Source organism: Silene latifolia, chromosome 10 (assembly GCF_048544455.1).
Source record: "Silene latifolia isolate original U9 population chromosome 10, ASM4854445v1, whole genome shotgun sequence".
NCBI lineage: Eukaryota > Viridiplantae > Streptophyta > Magnoliopsida > Caryophyllales > Caryophyllaceae > Silene > Silene latifolia.
In genome coordinates, this window is record NC_133535.1 from 101765772 (window position 1) to 101785216 (window position 19445).

At 33.4% G+C, this 19445-nt stretch overlaps 1 protein-coding gene across 1 annotated transcript; it reads right to left on the reverse strand.

Moving 5' to 3' along the window:
- Nucleotides 1-15067: 15067 nt before the first annotated feature.
- LOC141605779 (stress-response A/B barrel domain-containing protein UP3) lies at nt 15068-16763 on the reverse strand. The gene is made up of 2 exons (XM_074424668.1): nt 16336-16763; nt 15068-15739 (listed from the first exon to the last, which is right to left on the reverse strand). Exons 1-2 carry the CDS (start codon nt 16665-16667, stop codon nt 15271-15273), a joined length of 801 nt encoding a protein of 266 aa, XP_074280769.1. The 5' UTR covers nt 16668-16763; the 3' UTR covers nt 15068-15270.
- Nucleotides 16764-19445: the final 2682 nt, after the last annotated feature.

Below are 19445 nucleotides of genomic sequence, written 5' to 3' on the forward strand. Positions count from 1 at the left end.
ATCACTAGCACCGTGTGATGGACCCGATTAAGGGATCTCAATGCAAATATTATATAGTATTGGTTAAAAATAAATTATATAGAAGCTTGGTAATTTTTCTAAACATTTGTAAGAGACTAAAACATGGTCAATTTCCTTAAAATAAAATAATTAATTAAGATGGTCAATTTCCTTAAAATAAAATAATTAATTAAGATGATCAATTTCAAGGAGACTAAAAGAAAGAAGATGCTTGGTAATTTTCCTAAATATTTATAGAAAACTAGAAGATGATCAATTTTCTTAAAATAAAATAATTAATTAGTATAAACATGTACACTTATGCTATTAATTATTATCATCATAAAATTATATATTAAATTTAAAATCTATGAAATTTTATTAAACTTTTAATTTATTAGATATTTAACATACAAAAATATTATATAAGTAGGTTATAAATAATTCAAGGTAGATTCCATAATATATAATATTGCATAATTGTTTCGATTTGATTAAATGCATATATGTAATATATTTATATAAATATAGAATCCTCTTAAAATTGCATGCTTAAGTAGTAAAAGTAATTTCTTAAGTAAAGAAAAGAATTGAAGTAACATTGGATATAGTTATATGATAGTAATCACTCATTTGAATAGTAAAAGTAACAATATTATCAGCGAGATTAGTGAAAATAGTAGAAACAACAACGGGAGTAGTGAAATAATCAATATTAATGCGGCAATAATGAAAGTAACAATAACTACGACGGGAGTAATGAAATTATCAATATTAATGCGGCAGTAGTGACAGTAACAATAATTACGGCGAGAGTAGTGAAAGTAACAATAATTACGGGCAAATAGTGAAATGTTATTACTATTGTTTCATTAATAAGAGTAAAATATTAATAGGGGGAGTAGTGAATTTGTCTAAAAATTTATTTCATCGTAATTTTAGGATATGTCATAAAAAAATATATTAATGATAAATTTATGGGTTATGCAACTTTAAGTAATTTTATTTAATAAAAAAATTAATGGTAAGTAGAGGTAGCCGGGGCGGCACACCAATACTAGTATATATATATATATATATATATATATATATATATATATATATATATATATATATATATATATATATATATATATATATCTATATAATTTACTTAAAAGACTACATAAACCATTTAATTTTATTAATCCATAAAATATTATATTATTATTAATTATAGTTAAAAGGGTAAAGTTAAACAAAGGCTACCTAAACCATTTAATTTTATTTCAAATGACATTTTATAATACATTACTTCGCATTTATATTACTATGACTATATCTATACAATATTGTTAAAAGGCTTCTAAAAGCATTACATTTAATTCCATGTGGCATACTCATTAAATTTCATTCTATGTTGCATTTTCATAATTTTTACATTTATATTGATTATTAAATTTACTAAAATGTCTTACAAAAGTGTCATCATATATTTTGTAACATATAAGTTAAAGTAAATCAAAGTAAAAGACTTTTAAAAGCATTAAATTTAATTCCATGTGGCATAATCATTAAATTTTATTCTATGTTGCATTTTTATAATTTTAAAATTTGTATTGATTATTAAATTTACAAACATTTCTCACAAAAGTGTCATCATATATTTTGTAACATATAAGTTAAAATAAATAAAGGGATATTATCATTATTCTTAAATTAATTGTATACATTAAATATTTCTTGAGTTAAAAAAATTTCATAAGTGATGTAATTTATACAAATTCACTTACAAATTTCATAATTTTTGTAACATATAAGTTAAACCAAATCGAAGGATATTAGCATTATTCTTAAATTAATTTTATACATTAAATATTTCATGAGTTAAAAAAAATCAAAAGCAATGAAATCTATACAAATAAAATTTAACATTTTAATTAAAGTTTTTGTAATAAAACCTGTTAATGAATTGATTAAAAGCCCTTCATACTTATTTTTCTAATTTATAAATTTGATTAAGTGTTTGTTGAAAGTGTTGTATTTTTTTTTTATAAATTGTTATACTTTACTTTCCTAAAATTAAAACATTTTTAATTAAAAATAAAATAATTTTGTAGTTTAATAACGTTCCTAAAAGTAAAAGTATGACATTTTACTTCAACTACTATTTAAAAACAAGGCAATTGAAAAACTATCAACATTTTTCACATTAGTCCAATTTACTTATTATGTGAAAAACTATTCACGCATCTAAAAATAAGGCAATTGAACACCCACAATTTTCATTAACATTTTTCCTAATTAATTTACCTAAGGTCCTCATAATAAATTATATTATTTATTAATACTCATAACTCACAAAATAAATGAAAAGGAATATGAAAATTGAGAATCAATGGTTGTATAATCTTACTTAATAATACTCATAACTCACAAAATAAATGAAAAGTAAAATGAAAAGTTTAAAAGTAATGGTTGTATAATGGGTATAAAACTAATAATTTCCATTCACTAATCCTCCATTTAATATCCATTGATCATAAATTTTCAAATTACATACTATATTTCATGGTTGAATATTATATTTGATTATGGTGAGTATGAACGTATGGTATATAAAAATGAATTAACATCACTTATATGAAATTGTTATTGTTGTTGTTTTGTAGTATGATAAAGTATTTTAATTTTTTATGTTATTCGTTCTTATGAATCGTTTGCTTTATATTGGAATTTATACTTTTCATCTGGGTTAACTTAAATGGCCTACATGTGAGAATATTTTGATTCTTTTGTTAAATGTTCGTCATGTCACTACTACAAATACAGGCAACCACAACGGCCCTTTAACAATGCTTATTCACGAAAATCATCAAAACACGTTGTAGAATTGATTCCGCGAATTTTACCAAACTTAATTACAACGGTTCTGTGTTGTTAACCGTTGTTATTGGTTTTAACAACGGGTCATACTTAAACAACCGTTGTTAATGAAAAAACTAATAACAACGGTTAAATTTTAACCGTTGTTAATGATTTGGCGCCAAATTAGTGAAAAGTAATCACAACGGTTATATTAGAACCCGTTTTTAATACTTTTTAACAACGGTTGTAGACTCAATAACCGTTGTTATTAATGTTATGAAAATCTTAAGAACAACATATTGCTTTATTCTCGCTATACGCTACAAAACACAAACACAAGCTAGCTAATATCGCTACTATATCATCCTCCATTCCTCCCCTGTTCGTCTCTCTGTCTTCATCTCCGTCACTGTTGTCACGTCTTCTCTCCCTCATCGTGTTTATCAATCAGGTATATATATGTTTCTTAGCAACGCTTATAGATATAGGATTTTTTGGGTTATTATCTAATTTGTTGATAATTTAGCTTAATTGCTTTCCTGAATTTCGTTTATTTGTTTGCCTATTATTGTATTTTCTGAATTAGTTGCCTATTATTACGAATGTAGAATAATGACTCGAACTTGGATGATTGATGCAAATCTGAGTGACCGCACCTACAAGGATGGTTTAGCTGAATTTTATGAATTCGTTTCGAACAATTTGAAAGGTTCTTCTAGTATTGCATGTCCTTGTGAAAGATGTGGTAATATTAGTTATATGGCTTTTCCGGACGTTAAAATACACCTAGAAAAGTGGAGATTTAGTCGATCCTATACACGTTGGATTTTTCATGGGGAATCATTAGAGGAAGAGAATAACTCTGAAGAAGATGATGTTGAGTTACACGAAAGGCTAACTGATGATCCTGAGTTTGCCGAGTTTTTTGAGTTGGAAGAGTGGGAAGTAGAGAAGTTGAATATTGGGTCTATAGATAATAAAGAGAATGATGATGAGTCGATTGCTTTTGAAGATGTAGGTGATGACACTAGTAATTGGGATGACCTTAACAACATGTATGAGAAGTTGTGTGAGTCCAAGCACCTCTCAGTATCCTGGTTGTAAGTTCACAAAAATGTCGGGTGTGGTGAAGTTGTATAATATCAAGGGGGCAAATGGGGTGAGTGACACGTGTTTCACTAGTTTTTTAGCCTTGATAAAGGAGTTGCTTCCTGATGGTAATGTTCTACCTGTTAAGACATATGAGGCGAAAAAACTAATAAGAGGAGTGGGTATGAAATATGAGAAAATACATGCATGTCCAAATGATTACATATTGTATCGAAAATTATATCAAAACTTAACCAATTGCCCTAAATGTTTGGAGTGGCGTTATAAGGATAAGGAAGGGATCCCGGCTAAGGTGTTGTGGTATTTTCCATTGATACCAAGAGTCATAAGGATTTATGCGAATCCCGATGATGCAAAAATGTTAACTTGGCATGAAACAGAAGAATAAATGATGGAAAGCTAAGACACCCTAAGCAGATGGTAAGCAATGGAAATCGTTCGACGCTAAGTATCCCGAGTTCGGCAATGAACCTAGAAACTTACGTCTAGCGCCGTCCACTGATGGAATGAACCCACACGGAAACATGAGTAGCCAACATAGTACTTGGCCGTAGTGTTGGCTATTTATAACTTACCTCCATATGTGTGCATGAAAAGAAAGTATTTGATGTTGTCGTTGTTAATTTCCGGCCCTAAACAACCTGGAAATGATATAGATGTATATTTGGAACCTCTTCTAGATGATTTGCGATTGTTGTGGGATAGTGGGATAGAAGTATTTGATGCATATAAGAACGAAACTTTCAATTTGAGAGCGATGTTATTGTGTACAATAACTGACTATCCGGCTTATGGCGACCTTTCTGGGCACACAGTTCATGGGAAAGAGGCTTGTCCATTGTGTGGGGAGGATATCGAGTCCGAATACTTGAAGTCTTCTCGTAAGTATGTGTATATGGGAAATAGGAGGTTCTTGTCTCATGACCATTGTTATCGCAAGATGCAAAAAGCATTCAATGGAAGACAAGAACTTCGTCAACCTCCTAGAATTTTGAGTGGGCATGAAGTATATCGAAAAGTAAAGCATATTGAGATAGATTATGGGAAGAAGAGCGGCTCTAAATTGTCTACTCGTGGGTATAAGAAAAGATCCATATTTTTTGATAAACTTCCATATTGGCCGACTGGAGGTCGCATTGCCTCGATTTCATGCACATTGAGAAAAATGTCTATAATAATATTATCAATACCCTTCTTAATGTTCCTGGTAAAACAAAGGATAACGCCGCAGCTAGGGAAGATATGAAAATGATGGGTATTAGGCTAGAGTTGGCACCACATAAGAGAGGTAATCGTACATTTTTACCGCCACTTATACCCTTTCACGGAATGAGAAAAAGAGTTCGTGCATGCTTGAATGGAATTAAAGTGCCACATGGTTATTCGTCGAACATCAAAAGCCTAGTGTCGATGCAAGACCTAAAACTCACCGGGTTAAAGTCACATGATTGTCACACTTTGATGCAACAATTACTACCTGTGGCTATTCGTTCCATTTTACCTGAAAAGGTAAGATATGCTATAACTAGATTCTGTCTCTTCTTCCAGTCCATATGCGAGAAAGTCATCGATCCCGATGACGCGGATTCATTGTAGGACCTCGTTGTAACCTCTCTTTGTCAGTTGGAAATGTATTTTCCACCCTCTTTCTTCACTATCATGATTCATCTGACCATTCACTTGGTTAGGGAGATTTTGTACCTTGGGCCCGTGTACTTGAGATACCAGTATCCTTTCGAAAGATTGATGAAAGTCTACAAGGACTATACATCTAATCGGTATCGTCCGGAAGGTTGTATTGCTGAACGCGCTATTTTAGACGAAGCTCTTTCATATTATTACGCTCATCTCTCCCCTGAGGAGTTGATTGGCGTTCCTAAGAATCGTCATAGTGACTGGATGACCGGAAAAGGTATTAGGGGCCGGGTTGAAAAAATTTTGACACGTGAAATGTTGCATTTAGCACACATGTATGTGCTAAACAACGAAGATGAGGTGCAACCTTATATTCAACAACACAAAGATGAGCTCAAATACGATCACCAAAACAAGACCGAGAAGTGGATTGCGAACGAGCATACGAAGACGTTTGTAGAGTGGTTTAGGAATATTGTCTTAGAGTGTACTGATCAAACTGGTGATGACATCTCTCCTAGGTTACTACGTCTTGGTTTAGGTCCAAATGCCAGGGTCACCTTTTACAACAGTTTTGTCATTAATGGATATACTTTTTACATCCGCGAGCAAGATGAGGTGAGCACAATGCAAAATAGTGGTGTGAGTTCTGAATTTGAGGCAATGCACTTTGCTACTTCAAAAGATAAAAAGCCTATTTGGGGAAAATGCCTTTATTATGGTGTTATTCAAGAAATATTGGTACTAGATTACATTGATTTCACAATGCCTTTGTTTCGATGTAACTGGGTTGATAACAACATCCATTGTGTCCGAAAGGATAAGATGGGATTTACGTTGGTCAATCTGGGTAAGGTTGGCAATAATAAGGATGATCCTTTCATAATGGCATTCCAAGCTAAACAAGTGTTCTATGTCACCGATCCTATGGATAAGAAGTGGTTTGTTGTACTGTCTATAAGGAGTAGAAGGAGTAGTCCATCCGATAATGGTGATGATGATCAGGATGTCGTTTTTGAGGGAATGGATCAGTCTACCACTGTATCTTATTTCGACGATGTTGACACTGATCATGAGGACACTGAAAGCATCTATATGCGTGATGACCATGGTGAAGGTATTTGGGTTAACGAAGAAACTATGACATCCAAGAAACGTCCCCGATCCCGAGATAGTTCATCGGACACGTGATATGGACGACCAACATTTTGAGTCATTTTCGGACCAATAATTTGATGGTTTAATTTATTGGTAAATCAATAATGGTCATTATATTGTTAAATAAAAATTCCCAAATTTGCATGGCATGGTAAATCCTGTAGCTTAGATATGTAGTATGCATGCATCTTTGGTGTTGTCTTATTTTCTTGATCTTATTATTAGATGTGGATGCTTTGGTGTTGAAATTGCTTGAATAATGTTGCGAGATATGTTACGAGTTTGGACTGTATTGGAATTACAGTAAATTTTTTTTAAAAAAAAAAGGTTCAACAATAACAACGGTTATATTTAAATTACCCGTTGTTAATACTTTCAACAACGGGTGTAGTACCTCTACCCGTTGTCAATGATTTTTTTGACATATTTCATTTTGGCGCAAATTTGGTGAAAATATATTACAACGGGTATATTTTAACCGTTGTAATAAACTTTTGACAACGGTTGGCTTTTATTGACCCGTTGTTATTAACATATAACAACGGTTCTTCTCTGAGCACCCGTTGTCAATAGTTTGTCTTAATAAAAAACTAATTTAGAAACCCATACAGCATGCCATACACAAACACACACAACATTAGTTCAACCGTTGGTATCCTGAGTTAATTTTCTCTCTTCCTCGCTTTCTACATTCTCGTTGCCGGCCGTCGCCCAATTTCCGACGCCCAGATTCCGTTGCCTTCTCTTATCATCCTGCTCGTTCTCTTTATCATCATCATCATCATCATCATCAGGTATGTTCACTTTAATTTTGTGTTTCGTCATTAGGGTTTTAAGACGATCATCTTGTTCACTTTAATTCTGTTTGTTTTTCGTCTTCTTTGTTATCTTTATCATCCCGCATCATCTACTTCACTCCTCTTATTAGGGTTTAGGATTTTAGAAGCTCAATCTGTTGTTTTAAATTTTCCTTCCTATTAGGGTTTAGGGTTTTAGATAATACTCTGCATGTACGTTGTTAAGTTGTTCATTTCCTGTTCATATTTGGGTTTTAGGATTATCATGGGTGAAAAACGTAAAAGAAGTCAAAAGAATAATAAGCCTGGTGATAACAAGCCTGGTGAGAGGGGTGCTACGAAGTGCCAGAGAGTCCTTGCAGCTATAGCCGCTAAACAGCCGTTCAAAATAACATGGAGTGAGATGGGTTTCCCTACTGGTCCAAATGCGGGTCTTTTCTCCAGTTGGATTGGTACTTGCACAAGACAGTTTGTGCCTATCCATTTAGATGATTTTAGAAATTTGAATCCAAAATTGGCGGAGTTATACTTGGCTCGTGTAAAGGAAGGCTTTATTATACCCGATGAAAGCCATGATGAGTATTTAATGCATAAGGCGAGATGTCCACAGCGGTGGAGGTGTGACGTTGCTAGGGATTGGTTGTATGTGGACAAGGCAACGGGGAGATGCGTAAGAGCCCACCGGAAAACAAGTATCCCACCATCAAGCAGAACAATGGGATCTTTTCAAAAAGATGAGAACTACGAGAAGTTTCAGTTAAATATCCTCGCCCTTTAACGATTTACCTATCATTTTTTTAATTAATGAGTCCTTTATATAATCTTTTTATTATCTCATCTACTTGCGCTTTTATATAATTATTTGAAGGCCGTTAGCAGAAGAAATCGTGCTAACATTTCATGCAAGAAGGGGAAATGGTATGGTTCTCGAGGCGGTTACAGAAAGATAGAAGAGAACCTCGTAAGTAGCATGCATTATTCCCCTGTGAGACTTTATTTTTTTAATCACACTTGGACTTGCATTGATACACATTTACGTGTATAAATGTTACCATGTTAATATGTAGGTGGCAAAGGGAGTGAAAGAGGTGGATCGGCATGTAACTTATAAAGAAGGGCACACGCCTAAAGGATCCCGGTCGTCGCGTGACAAATATGATGAGGAAGTTTTAGCCAACATAGTAAGCATTATTTTATTAAGACGAGTTCATTACTAACTTTATTATTTTAGTCACAAATATAATTTGAAGTTTATTTAATATATTATAGGACAACGTATTGAAAGAGGTAGAAGAAGGGAAATTCACTCCCAGTGGTCGCAATGACGTTCTTGCTAGAGCGATCGGCCGACCCGAACATCCAGGTCGTTTGAGAGGCGTCCCGTTACAGGTTGGAGTAACGAAATATTATGGGAAAACTGCCAGATAAAGAAGAAAAGGAAGACTAAGTCTGAGAAGGCCGACATGGTAACATTTATTCTATTATTTTCATTTAAGTTCAATTCACATGTTATTGTTGGGATAAAAATTGCCGACACATTACATTCTTGGCAAGCGACTTGATTAATGGCATCCGTACTACTAAAGTCAATCTTTGGAGGTAAGCTTTCCGAAGAAGAAGTGAAGATGATGGAGGATGTCATTTCTAAATGGGGTAATAATAAGGTTCAACAGATTGGTCAAGAGGCCGCTACTACCTTGGCAATACATGAGAAGGAAGTATCGGTCAACGAGATTCGAAAGATCAGTACCTAATAATGCTTCCGAAGTTGTAACAATTAAAGCCGATCGTGTACCTAATACTTCCTTATTTTTTTTTATTTTTTTTTTGGTAAGATCGGGGTGTGTTCACCGCCACTTACTCTAATGCTATAACTTCTGACATGGTGCCATTGGTTAATTTTATTAGGTAAATAATGGGTTTGAAAAGGAGATGCAACTTGAGAAGACGGTGATGGAAAACAAAGATACATCCCCTTCAAGTCGTTCCTGTTTTTTCGAAGGTATGCATGAAGTGTTTAATTAGTTAAATTTATATGAATGCTGAAGTTTGTGCAAAAATCGGCCTGAGACAGAAAGCGTTTTTGCAAAATCTTTTGAATGCTGAAGCGTTTTTGCAAAGATATAATAATGTATGTGTATATTCTTCAGCCGTAAACAAGAGGCCGCTTATTCTTGCCGACCCTAATAGAACCGAAAAGCCACATGTGCGTGTTGGCGGGTCTCGTAGAAATGCACACCAAATCTGCAGCAGCGGAAACTGTAGTTCATGGCGAAAAACTTTTGCCGAATCATACCAAAGTAGAGATAACTACAGTCTTACCAGGCCATGAAAACTTGCAAATCGTCTGTCCCGTTCGTGACGACATTACTATTCGGGAGATGCGCTTGGAAGTTTCATCCAATGGCCTGAAACTCACATCTACTTGGCGAAGATATCTCCGCCTTAGCAAAAAAAGCATTGGGGTTAGAAGAAATACCTTTATATATATGTTAAATTTTTAATTGTTGAATGTTTTTATATGTTAAATTTATATGTTATTTTTTTTTTTGTAGGGAACAAAAAAGTCGGCTTTGGCGGATAAGCCTAAGTCCACAGACATGCCAACGACCTCGTCGAGACAACAACTTGATGAGGTATTTAATTAACTTCTCCATTTTTTTAAAAACCTCGCTCCCTTTATTTATATTTTTTCTGTATTTATAAAAAGCATGGTAATTTTGTGTAGGGGACAAAAAAGACTGATAAGCCTAAGTCCCCAGTCTTACCTGCTGCTACTACCTCATCATTGAAAGTTAGGAGTTTAAACGACACACAATATAAAGGGAAGGAGTACATGGGATATGTAAGAACGGTGACGATGATGAAACTGCATGAGGAGGCTGCCCATCGCATAGCAACCGAGCAATTGATATTTATTCCGCTCGAGGAGGATATTCTAGGGGTTGAGCGCCAAGCACTTCTATCATGGGATATGCTAGCCGTATGGGCTGGCCTAGACCAGATTGATATCCAACACGTATTTGTTTGGATGAAGTAAGTTTCTTAATAAATAATTTCATATTCTAATATTCTGACTACTAGATAGTGTTTTAAATACCGGAATTAATACCGTAATAATGTAGGATATTGAAATTGAGAGTGATCCCCGAGAAGAATATTCCATCTGATCAATACGGATTCATGTGCCCCTTTATTTTATCTTTATTTATTGCGGATTTCTCGTTCCAAGACCGGGTAGATTATATTGCTCAAAGAATTGGCGACAACCAAGAAGCTGATTTTTGGCGCTTATAATGAAAAAGGGTAATAAACAAATTAATATTACGTTTCCCCCTACAATTGCATTTTCATAACTAATATATGTACTTGTTAATAATGATGATGTCTCTTGATGTAGGACTCATTGGGTGCTAGCAGCCATCATGCCGACAAGGAATAAAGTTTTCTGGTTGGACTCTTTACATCATCAACCAAGCGAGACTTTTAAGCGCTTGATTAATATGTAAGTTTATAATACTGATTTATTTATAATAACATTTTCAATTTTTATTTATAGAAAAAAGCTCTTTCATATTTTTGCCCCTAAAAAATTAGTTTCGCCTCCTTTTTTATTTTTTAAAAAAGGGCCTTGAGAAGAAAAGAGCAAACGAGCGGATCAACCCATGAAAGATTCGATGTTGGCCCCGATTTTATTACGATAACAGGGGTACGTGTTCAAATACAATAACATTAAGTGTAAAATCTGTGTTTAATACTAATACAATACCTAAAGTTCAAGATTCTCGATGTGAGTCTTCTCTCGTCTGCTTTTTTTATGTAATAATAGGCCCCTCGCCAAATTCGATATAGCATACAATGTGGATACTACGCTTGTCGGTTCATGTTGGAGATTATTAGGCGAAGATATCTCATTATTCCAGAAAAGGTTAGTAATAATTTAAACATGTGTTTATTACTTTTTTTTAAATTAGAGCTAATGTTGTCTTGCTTGCTATATATATACCATGATGTTGCTAATGTTGTCCGCTTGTCGCTATATATACCATAATGTCTTCTCTTTGTTTTTTCCGCAGTATGCAATCAACCCGTCACAACAGATTGAGCAATACTCAAGTATAGATATAGACGAGGTAAGAGACATGTGGGGCAACTACGTCTTAGAATATAGAAATGCATGATACTCCGAGTTTAGATCAACTTATTAGTAAATTTTTTGTTGAAGTTAGGGAATGATTAGTTCATGTAAATTCAACTCCTTGTAAGTATATATATATATGATGCATTTCTTGTTGTGGTTGAATTGAATCTATTGAGTTCGATGAACCCACTGTGATTTATCTTTGGTCTTTGGTATATGGTGTCTTTGACATATGCGAGTTTTTTGAATGGCATGAAACAAATTTAATTTTTCAAAACATTAAGAGTTCGTAATAAAAACGGTTACTAAAAAAACCGTTGTGAATACCTTTCACAACGGTTAATAAAAATAACACCGTTGTGAATGACATTCACAAATACCCGCGATAATATTCAACAACAAAAAGTTTAATCGAAGAACCGTTGTTAAAAGTCTTCACAATTTTGGAGGTAAAATTACAACAACGGGTATTAAACTAAGAACCGTTGTTACTAACAATTTCAACAACGGGTATGTACCATAAACCCGTTGTCAAAAGACTTCACAATTTTGGAGGGAAAGTTACAACAACGGTTATACATACGACAACCGTTGTTATATTATTCCCTCCAAATTTTTGAAACACTTTCCACAACGGAGAACACCCAACAACAACGGCTTTTAACCGTGGTGAATACTTTAGACAACGGTTTCATTAAATAACCAAACCGTTGTAAATACCTTCTACAACGGCCGCTTTAACAACGTCCGCTTTTTGTTTTTACAACGGTTTTTACCCGTTGTTATAGGCTGTATCTGTAGTAGTGTGTTATGTTTTCTCTTTGATCAATAAAACATGTGTATCAACTCTACAACATCATCAAAGGCACGTGAATGTAGATATGGTAGAGCCTCATGCAAGTAGTTTGAAGAAAGAAGATAATCAAAAGACACAAGACTAAGGTGAAAACTAAAGATAAAACTTAAGGTATAAACTAATAAATTATTGATGTATCGTTTTATTAGTAGATAAAGACAAAAAAATTGTACTTTGTGTCAAATGACAATGAGTTGTAAAGTTTGTATAATAGATTTTGGATAACTATTTTGTTCATATTAGGGTAATTGTTTTTGACTTTCTCATATTTAATTTCGTAGATCAAACTATTTATGTTTCAAACACAATGTGTAATTATTGTCTTGTACTACTATACTAATATATCTTGATTTGTGCAAGAATTTGCTATACATTTAGTTTAATTAAACATTATTATTCACTTTTGAGTATTAAGAAGCACGTGTAAATTTTAGTAAGAAAATGTATGTTTATCCCATGCATTGCACGGGTAACAAAACGAATATACAATCAAAAGGCTACCTAAATCATTTAATTTTAATTCACATGACATTTTTATAATCCATTCATTCATAAATTATTATCCTTTCATTCATAATTTATTATCCTTATTATTACTATTATTATTATTATTATTACTATTATTACTCTTACTCTTACTCTTACTCTTACTCTTACTCTTACTATTATTATTATTATTATTATTATTATTATTATTATTATTATCATCATCATCATCATCATCATCATCTATACAATAACATAAAAATGATATTTTGAGTAATTCCTTAAGTATCAAGTGACATCATCTTACTCTAACTAAGTGATCATTTACGAACCTTTATAAATTTTCTAATATAAATATGCACTAAATTTTTCATAACTATGACTAATGATCTTGGTAACTAAAAAGACAAAATAAAGATAAATATGCACTAAAATTTTCATAACTACATGAGTAATGATTTTGGTAACTTTAAAGACAAAAAAATAAAAATTGGTTAAATAAATGACTATGTAAGAACCTTAAAAAACTCTCTAAGAAATATGCATTAAATTTTTCATTATTCCATTATCGTTAATGATCTTGGCAACTAAAAAGATAAAAAATAAAAATTGGTTAAATTAACTCATTAAAATGATGTTTACATCAACTCATTATAATTCATTAAAGTTTAATTTCAATAACTCTCATTATCATTAGCACTAGAAGGGTTTATTTAGATCAATTATAACCGATAACTCAAGAGATATATCAGTAAAAGTCATATAATCCAAGATTATAAATAAGATCACAAAAAGGCGGGGGACTTTCATTCACCTATAACAGAGCAGATCCCCTGTCCCATTTTATGTCTCATCTTGTGTCCCATCACCTCTTCTAATGACACATTAGCACTTTGATATATAATCTTACCATTTTTATTATTTCGAGTGTGATGTGTCAAAATCTTAACGGAATGGGACACAAGATGGGACATAAAAGTGGGACAGGTGATCTCTACTGCACCTATAATTTATTATTTGCATACTTTTGTTTAGTCTTTTACACTCTATTTAAGTGGATTCTAATTTATTTTTGTTTATTTTCAAAGTTACTTACCAAGGATCTAAACGTGAAATGTCGAGGTGTAAACAATTAATATTTTATTCTTTTTAACTTTTATTTCAAATATACCAAGTATTTTTGTTTCGCTTAAGTAAGTTTAATATTAAAATGGAATACTAACTTAAGGGTTGTCATTAAGACAAATCAAACCATCATACAGATTTAGGAGTTTTGGTGTCATTCCTCATTACATACTTTTGACTCATATCACAAAATTTCAAAATACCCTAATTATAATATATCTCCAAGTAAAAAAGAAAGTACAGAAAAGCCAAAAAACACTTTCACGAACAATACACCGAAAACAAAACAACAACAAAAAGTCAAACCCGTAATTTTTACGGGTCACAAAACTAGTGCAAATTTGAAAGGTACAGCTGAAGGAAGTGACTGATTTGAGGAAGCTAGAAGGTCAGAGAAATGTTTCCATATGTTCAGTATGAAAATCAATAAAAAAATTGAATTAGAATAAAATAAAACAAAACAAAAAACTGAAAAAAATGGAAGAATAGAAACATTTTTTTTCATAATAAAACTGATTTGAGGAAGATAGTAGTTTGTAATGATAGATATATAAAAGGCAGGACAAGGAAGCCAAGGGTTTTACAAAACCACCCATACCAATACGAACAAACTAATTATATATAGATAATCGGACGATAAAATTTAGAACCGAAAAGACCAGACACATATTGTTAGCAAATGGAACTACTGTAAACACAAAAGATTTAACTTCGACAATATATCAACGCCTCGTCTTTAATCGCAAAAACCAATCATTATCATGTCTCTTGTTTTAGAATATCCTCTAGCCTGAATTATTACAAAATATGCAAGCAACAAAGTAAAATGTGAAAGTTTAGAGGAATTAAAAAAAAAAAAAAAAAAAGGAATATGGAGGACAAAAAACAGATAAAAGATGTGTAATGAGATAATTGACATCAAAACAGCTTCAACCCTTCCAACACAATTTAACCTCGAAGACAGAAACGGATTGCATGAGCAAACAGAGTGACAGATCAAACATGAGAAAAGACTTGTTCTTCTCAGTAGATAATACAATGCCATGAGTACAACATGAAAATGTCCCAATTAAAAGGGTATAAATATTTATTTGTTGCAACGTAGACCATGATCGTCAAAGACTAGCAGATTGACTTGACGGAACAACATAATCAACAACGATAAGGCTATCAATATAATCCCTAACCTTATCTTTCTCCTCATTTATCTGAACATTCCCTTCTAGAGCATCCAACTCGTTAACCCCAGCAAAAATCCCAATTGATGCGAGCGAAAACCCTTTTGCCCTTGCCAGTGAAAAATTTTCCCCAAAACTAAGCTGGTCAATTCCGTCAAATTTATCCTTTAACCCACCAATTACCCCAAGTACCTTCCCCTTCTCTGTGTCTCCTAACCCCTCCTTCAACTTGACAAACTGAACTCTCATTGCAGACCCAGGTTTGACCTCTGCGGGGCCCTGAAGATTCTCAGCCACCCAATCAACGGCCATGATGTCATCACAAATGGGAAGTACACTGGTACGTACCACAGATAGATGTGCATCATGAGCTGAATAACTGGCAAGATCCTCCTTAGTTCGGTACCTGTGATAGATTGAAAAGCCAGATATGAAAATCCTACAAAGCATACACCTGAGTGTAGTAGACTGAGACTGAGTCTCACATTGGAAGTTCAACAAGGGATTTACAGCTTTATAGCGATGCAGTGAGCAGCAACAGGAAACTAAATTCAACAAACCCACACTTGGTACTCCAGATAAGCCTCGCTGTAGCACAAAATCATGAATAGACTTTGTGCTTCCGAAATATGACAAGTCACTCCATTTTCAAATCCCATGTTTTCAAGCCTAGTTTTCAGTTTTCAGTTTTCAGCAAGTATGTTAAACCAGTAAAGCTCTTAGAACTAGCAGCACCATCCAGTCCCAACAGACTTCAACAAATACAGGATACACTTGTACAATGACAATACAAACCCACAAAAAGAATTAACAACTTTGAACATAAACAAATGAATGGTACAAAGGAAGCAATATTTTTAGTTAAAATTTCGGACGTTTTATCTTAAGATTACTGTCATTTTGGGTAGTTAATAACTAGGAGAAGTGCAGGATAGAAGTGGAAGGGAGAGAGTATAATAAACATAAAATAATGTTAAAAAAAGAAGAGAAAGAAAAACCAACCTGCTATGAAGGATGTGGGTGAAGTTAAAGGAAGAAGAGCGGTTACGGAGAAGTTTGCCAGCGGAAATATGGAGAAGCATAGGGAGAGATCGAAGAGAATTGAGGCCATTAACCATGGCGGCGAGTTGAGTTGACTCAGCGGTGGGTTTGACGTTGAACAGGACGATGTGCTCTATTGTCTGACTTTGAGAGGATGACATTCTGATTTGGACTGCGGACAGACTGTGTCGACGGTGGTTGATGCGGCGGAGTAGAGGGAGTGAGGGGTTGATTCGTGCGATGTGGGATATTGCCACTCTGTTTACTATTGGCCGTCCTATCGTGTTTAGCATCTTTTCTTGCTTTCTTTCCTTTTCCACTGCTCTCCCGGTTTTGAGTCTTCTAATCAAATCGGGTGATTTCCACGGGCCAATCGAAAGTCAATTTTATTTGGGTATTTAATGGCAATACTTGAAGTATTAGGAACTTTCTCAAAATTTTCCTAACTTTAAAGGATAAATTTAAATTAATTGAGAATATATAATCAATTAATCCACTCCTTCTCATTTAATAGAATTGCTCTCATAAATTTCTCCCATAAATTTCTCCCCTTCATCTCCCACTTCACTCCATGTTGAAGCAGCACCAATACCCCCATCTCTCTCTCCCCTTTCTAACATCAAAATCAGTAAGATATCATGTGGTCTAGCAATCCATAAAATCAACGACTGCAAATTTGGAGTTTATCTGCTTATCTCTCTTCCCTATTTTAACATCTAAAATTAAAATCAATTCACTCTCTTCCCTCCAACTCAATCAAGGTAAAACATTATTGTCACTTTCAATACATATACTTTAATTAGTGTGATTGAAACATAGTTAATTCAATTCATGATAAGGCTGGAAAATTTCAGGAAGTTTGGTGAAAGTGAGGACAAAATTATGTTGCAAGTTTTTTTTTTCTTTTTTTGGTGACAAATAGTGTAACAATTTCTGGGTTGATGCGCCATTGAAGTAGCAGGAGTAGTATGCGCCATTGACTAAGGGGGTGTTTGGTAAACGGCGGATTGAGAAATTTTCAGCATATTCAAGGCTTTTAGCATGTTTGACTCACCAATCTACTATTTTGAGTGTTTGGTAAATGGCATATTGAAATAGTAGATTGAAGCTCAATCTACTATTTTCCAATATGCTGCTCTACCCAGCATATTCACATTAGTAGATTGTGAAATATGAATTCGTCAACAATCTACACATATATACAACAATCTATTAACCAAAATCTGCTAATTACCAAACACTTCTACTAAATCTGCTAATTGAAATATACTAGTCAAACCTGTTAATCCAATCTGTCATTTATAATCTGCTTGACCAATCTGCTTCTGCTAATATCAATCTGCTAATTACCAAACAGGCCTTAAGTGTTGGCGCCTAATTTTTTTATTTTAGGTGAAAACCCGTAGGTTTTACTGCATTAACGATAAATCAAGAGATACAACATTGTTCGTGATTGGTGTTGGCGCCTAATTTTGTTAAGGTACTAAATTTATTATTTTAAGGGTATGTGGGCCTGATAACTAAAGAATAAAGTTATTGGGCCTAAGTTAAGTCAATCCAAGATCGAAGACAAACGGAGTCCAAGAAGTCCAAAAGGAGGAACGCTGGGCTAAGGGGCATGATAAGCGCCCATATGAAGCTTCAAGAAGACTCGGCGGTTTACTAACCGCCTCACACTAAGGAGTAATTTCCAAGAAGCCGGATGATACCTATATAAGGAGGCATTTCATTCAAGCAAACGACAACTCAAACAGCAACAACAACAACAACAACAACAACAACAACAACAACAACAACAACAACAACAACAACAACAACAACAACAACAACAACAACAACAACAACAACAACAACAACAACAACAACAACAACAACAACAACAACAACAACAACAACAACAACAACAACAACTACAACGTAGTCTATCTTTAGATTAATCTCTTAGGCGTAGTGTAGATTAACAGTAGAAGTAGCACGGCGAACCCATCCGATCATGGAGATAATCAATCATTTATCCCTTAGTTTGTAATTTAGCATCCACAAGTACTCTTGTGAAGACTCTAGTTGATGTTGTGTTATTGGAATCTTCTTGATATATAAGTATCGTTGGGAATTCATGTGTTTAAGTTTGAAAATTATATCATTCATTGTTGAGCGCTAAATTATCATAAGTAATTTAGTGTTATTTATTTAGATTACGCATCTACAACCGTGGCTCGAACCCTTACATTTAAGGGTAGATCACAAAGTGTAGGAGGGTAATTATGACTTCCAAGGTACCTTAAGTAGAGTTGGCATAAAAGGCCGGTGGGCGGCACGGCCAGGCACGACCCGGCTCTAAAACGGTTTTCTTGCTCTAAAACACGGTTTTGTTTTTTGAAAATAAATCAAAGTTATGCTTAAAGGTCTCGCTTTCAAATGCAGCAAAGAGTAAAGTATTTATAGTAAAAGAGGAGCAAGGGTGAGAGGAGTTTCAGTCTCCTTGAAACCCTAATATGGCCGAAAATAATATGATATGAAAATAGAATCATATCTTATTATTTTATCATAAAATCTTAGGAAAAGATATAAGTTGTTAATAGATTATCTTATCATATATTCACCTAATATTCTTTTCTTAATGTCCTAGATATACCAAATGAAAATAAGGAAAAATCATAACAACTTTCCTTATTTTATTTAAGCAATCTTTTAGAAAAGATATAGGATAATTATAAGATAATCCAATCAAATATATACTTAATATATTTTCCTTAAACCCTTAGATGGCCGAAATATAAAATATGTAAACAAATCATATCTTATTATTTCTATCCTTAAAATCTTAGGAAATGATTGAGAATAACGAAAAGATAATTTTATCAATTATTATTCTATTATCTTTTCCTTAAATCTTAAGATATGATAAGATTTTTCCATAACAAAAATATCTTATCATATATAACCATATCATGCTAAATATAAGAGATATGTTAAGATAATTCTAGAGAATAAAATCTTAACAATACTAAACTTATATTATTAGGTTTACACGAGAACCACACGGCTCATAGGCCTCGTTTTTCGTTAAA

Bases quoted from the DNA above. Each gene is read 5' to 3' on its own strand.
- LOC141605779 (XM_074424668.1), bottom strand. From the start codon at position 16,667: ATGCTAAACACGATAGGACGGCCAATAGTAAACAGAGTGGCAATATCC. The intron at 15,740-16,335 runs GTTGGTTTTTCT...AATCTATCACAG, and splicing joins ACCCACATCCTTCATAGCAG to GTACCGAACTAAGGAGGATC.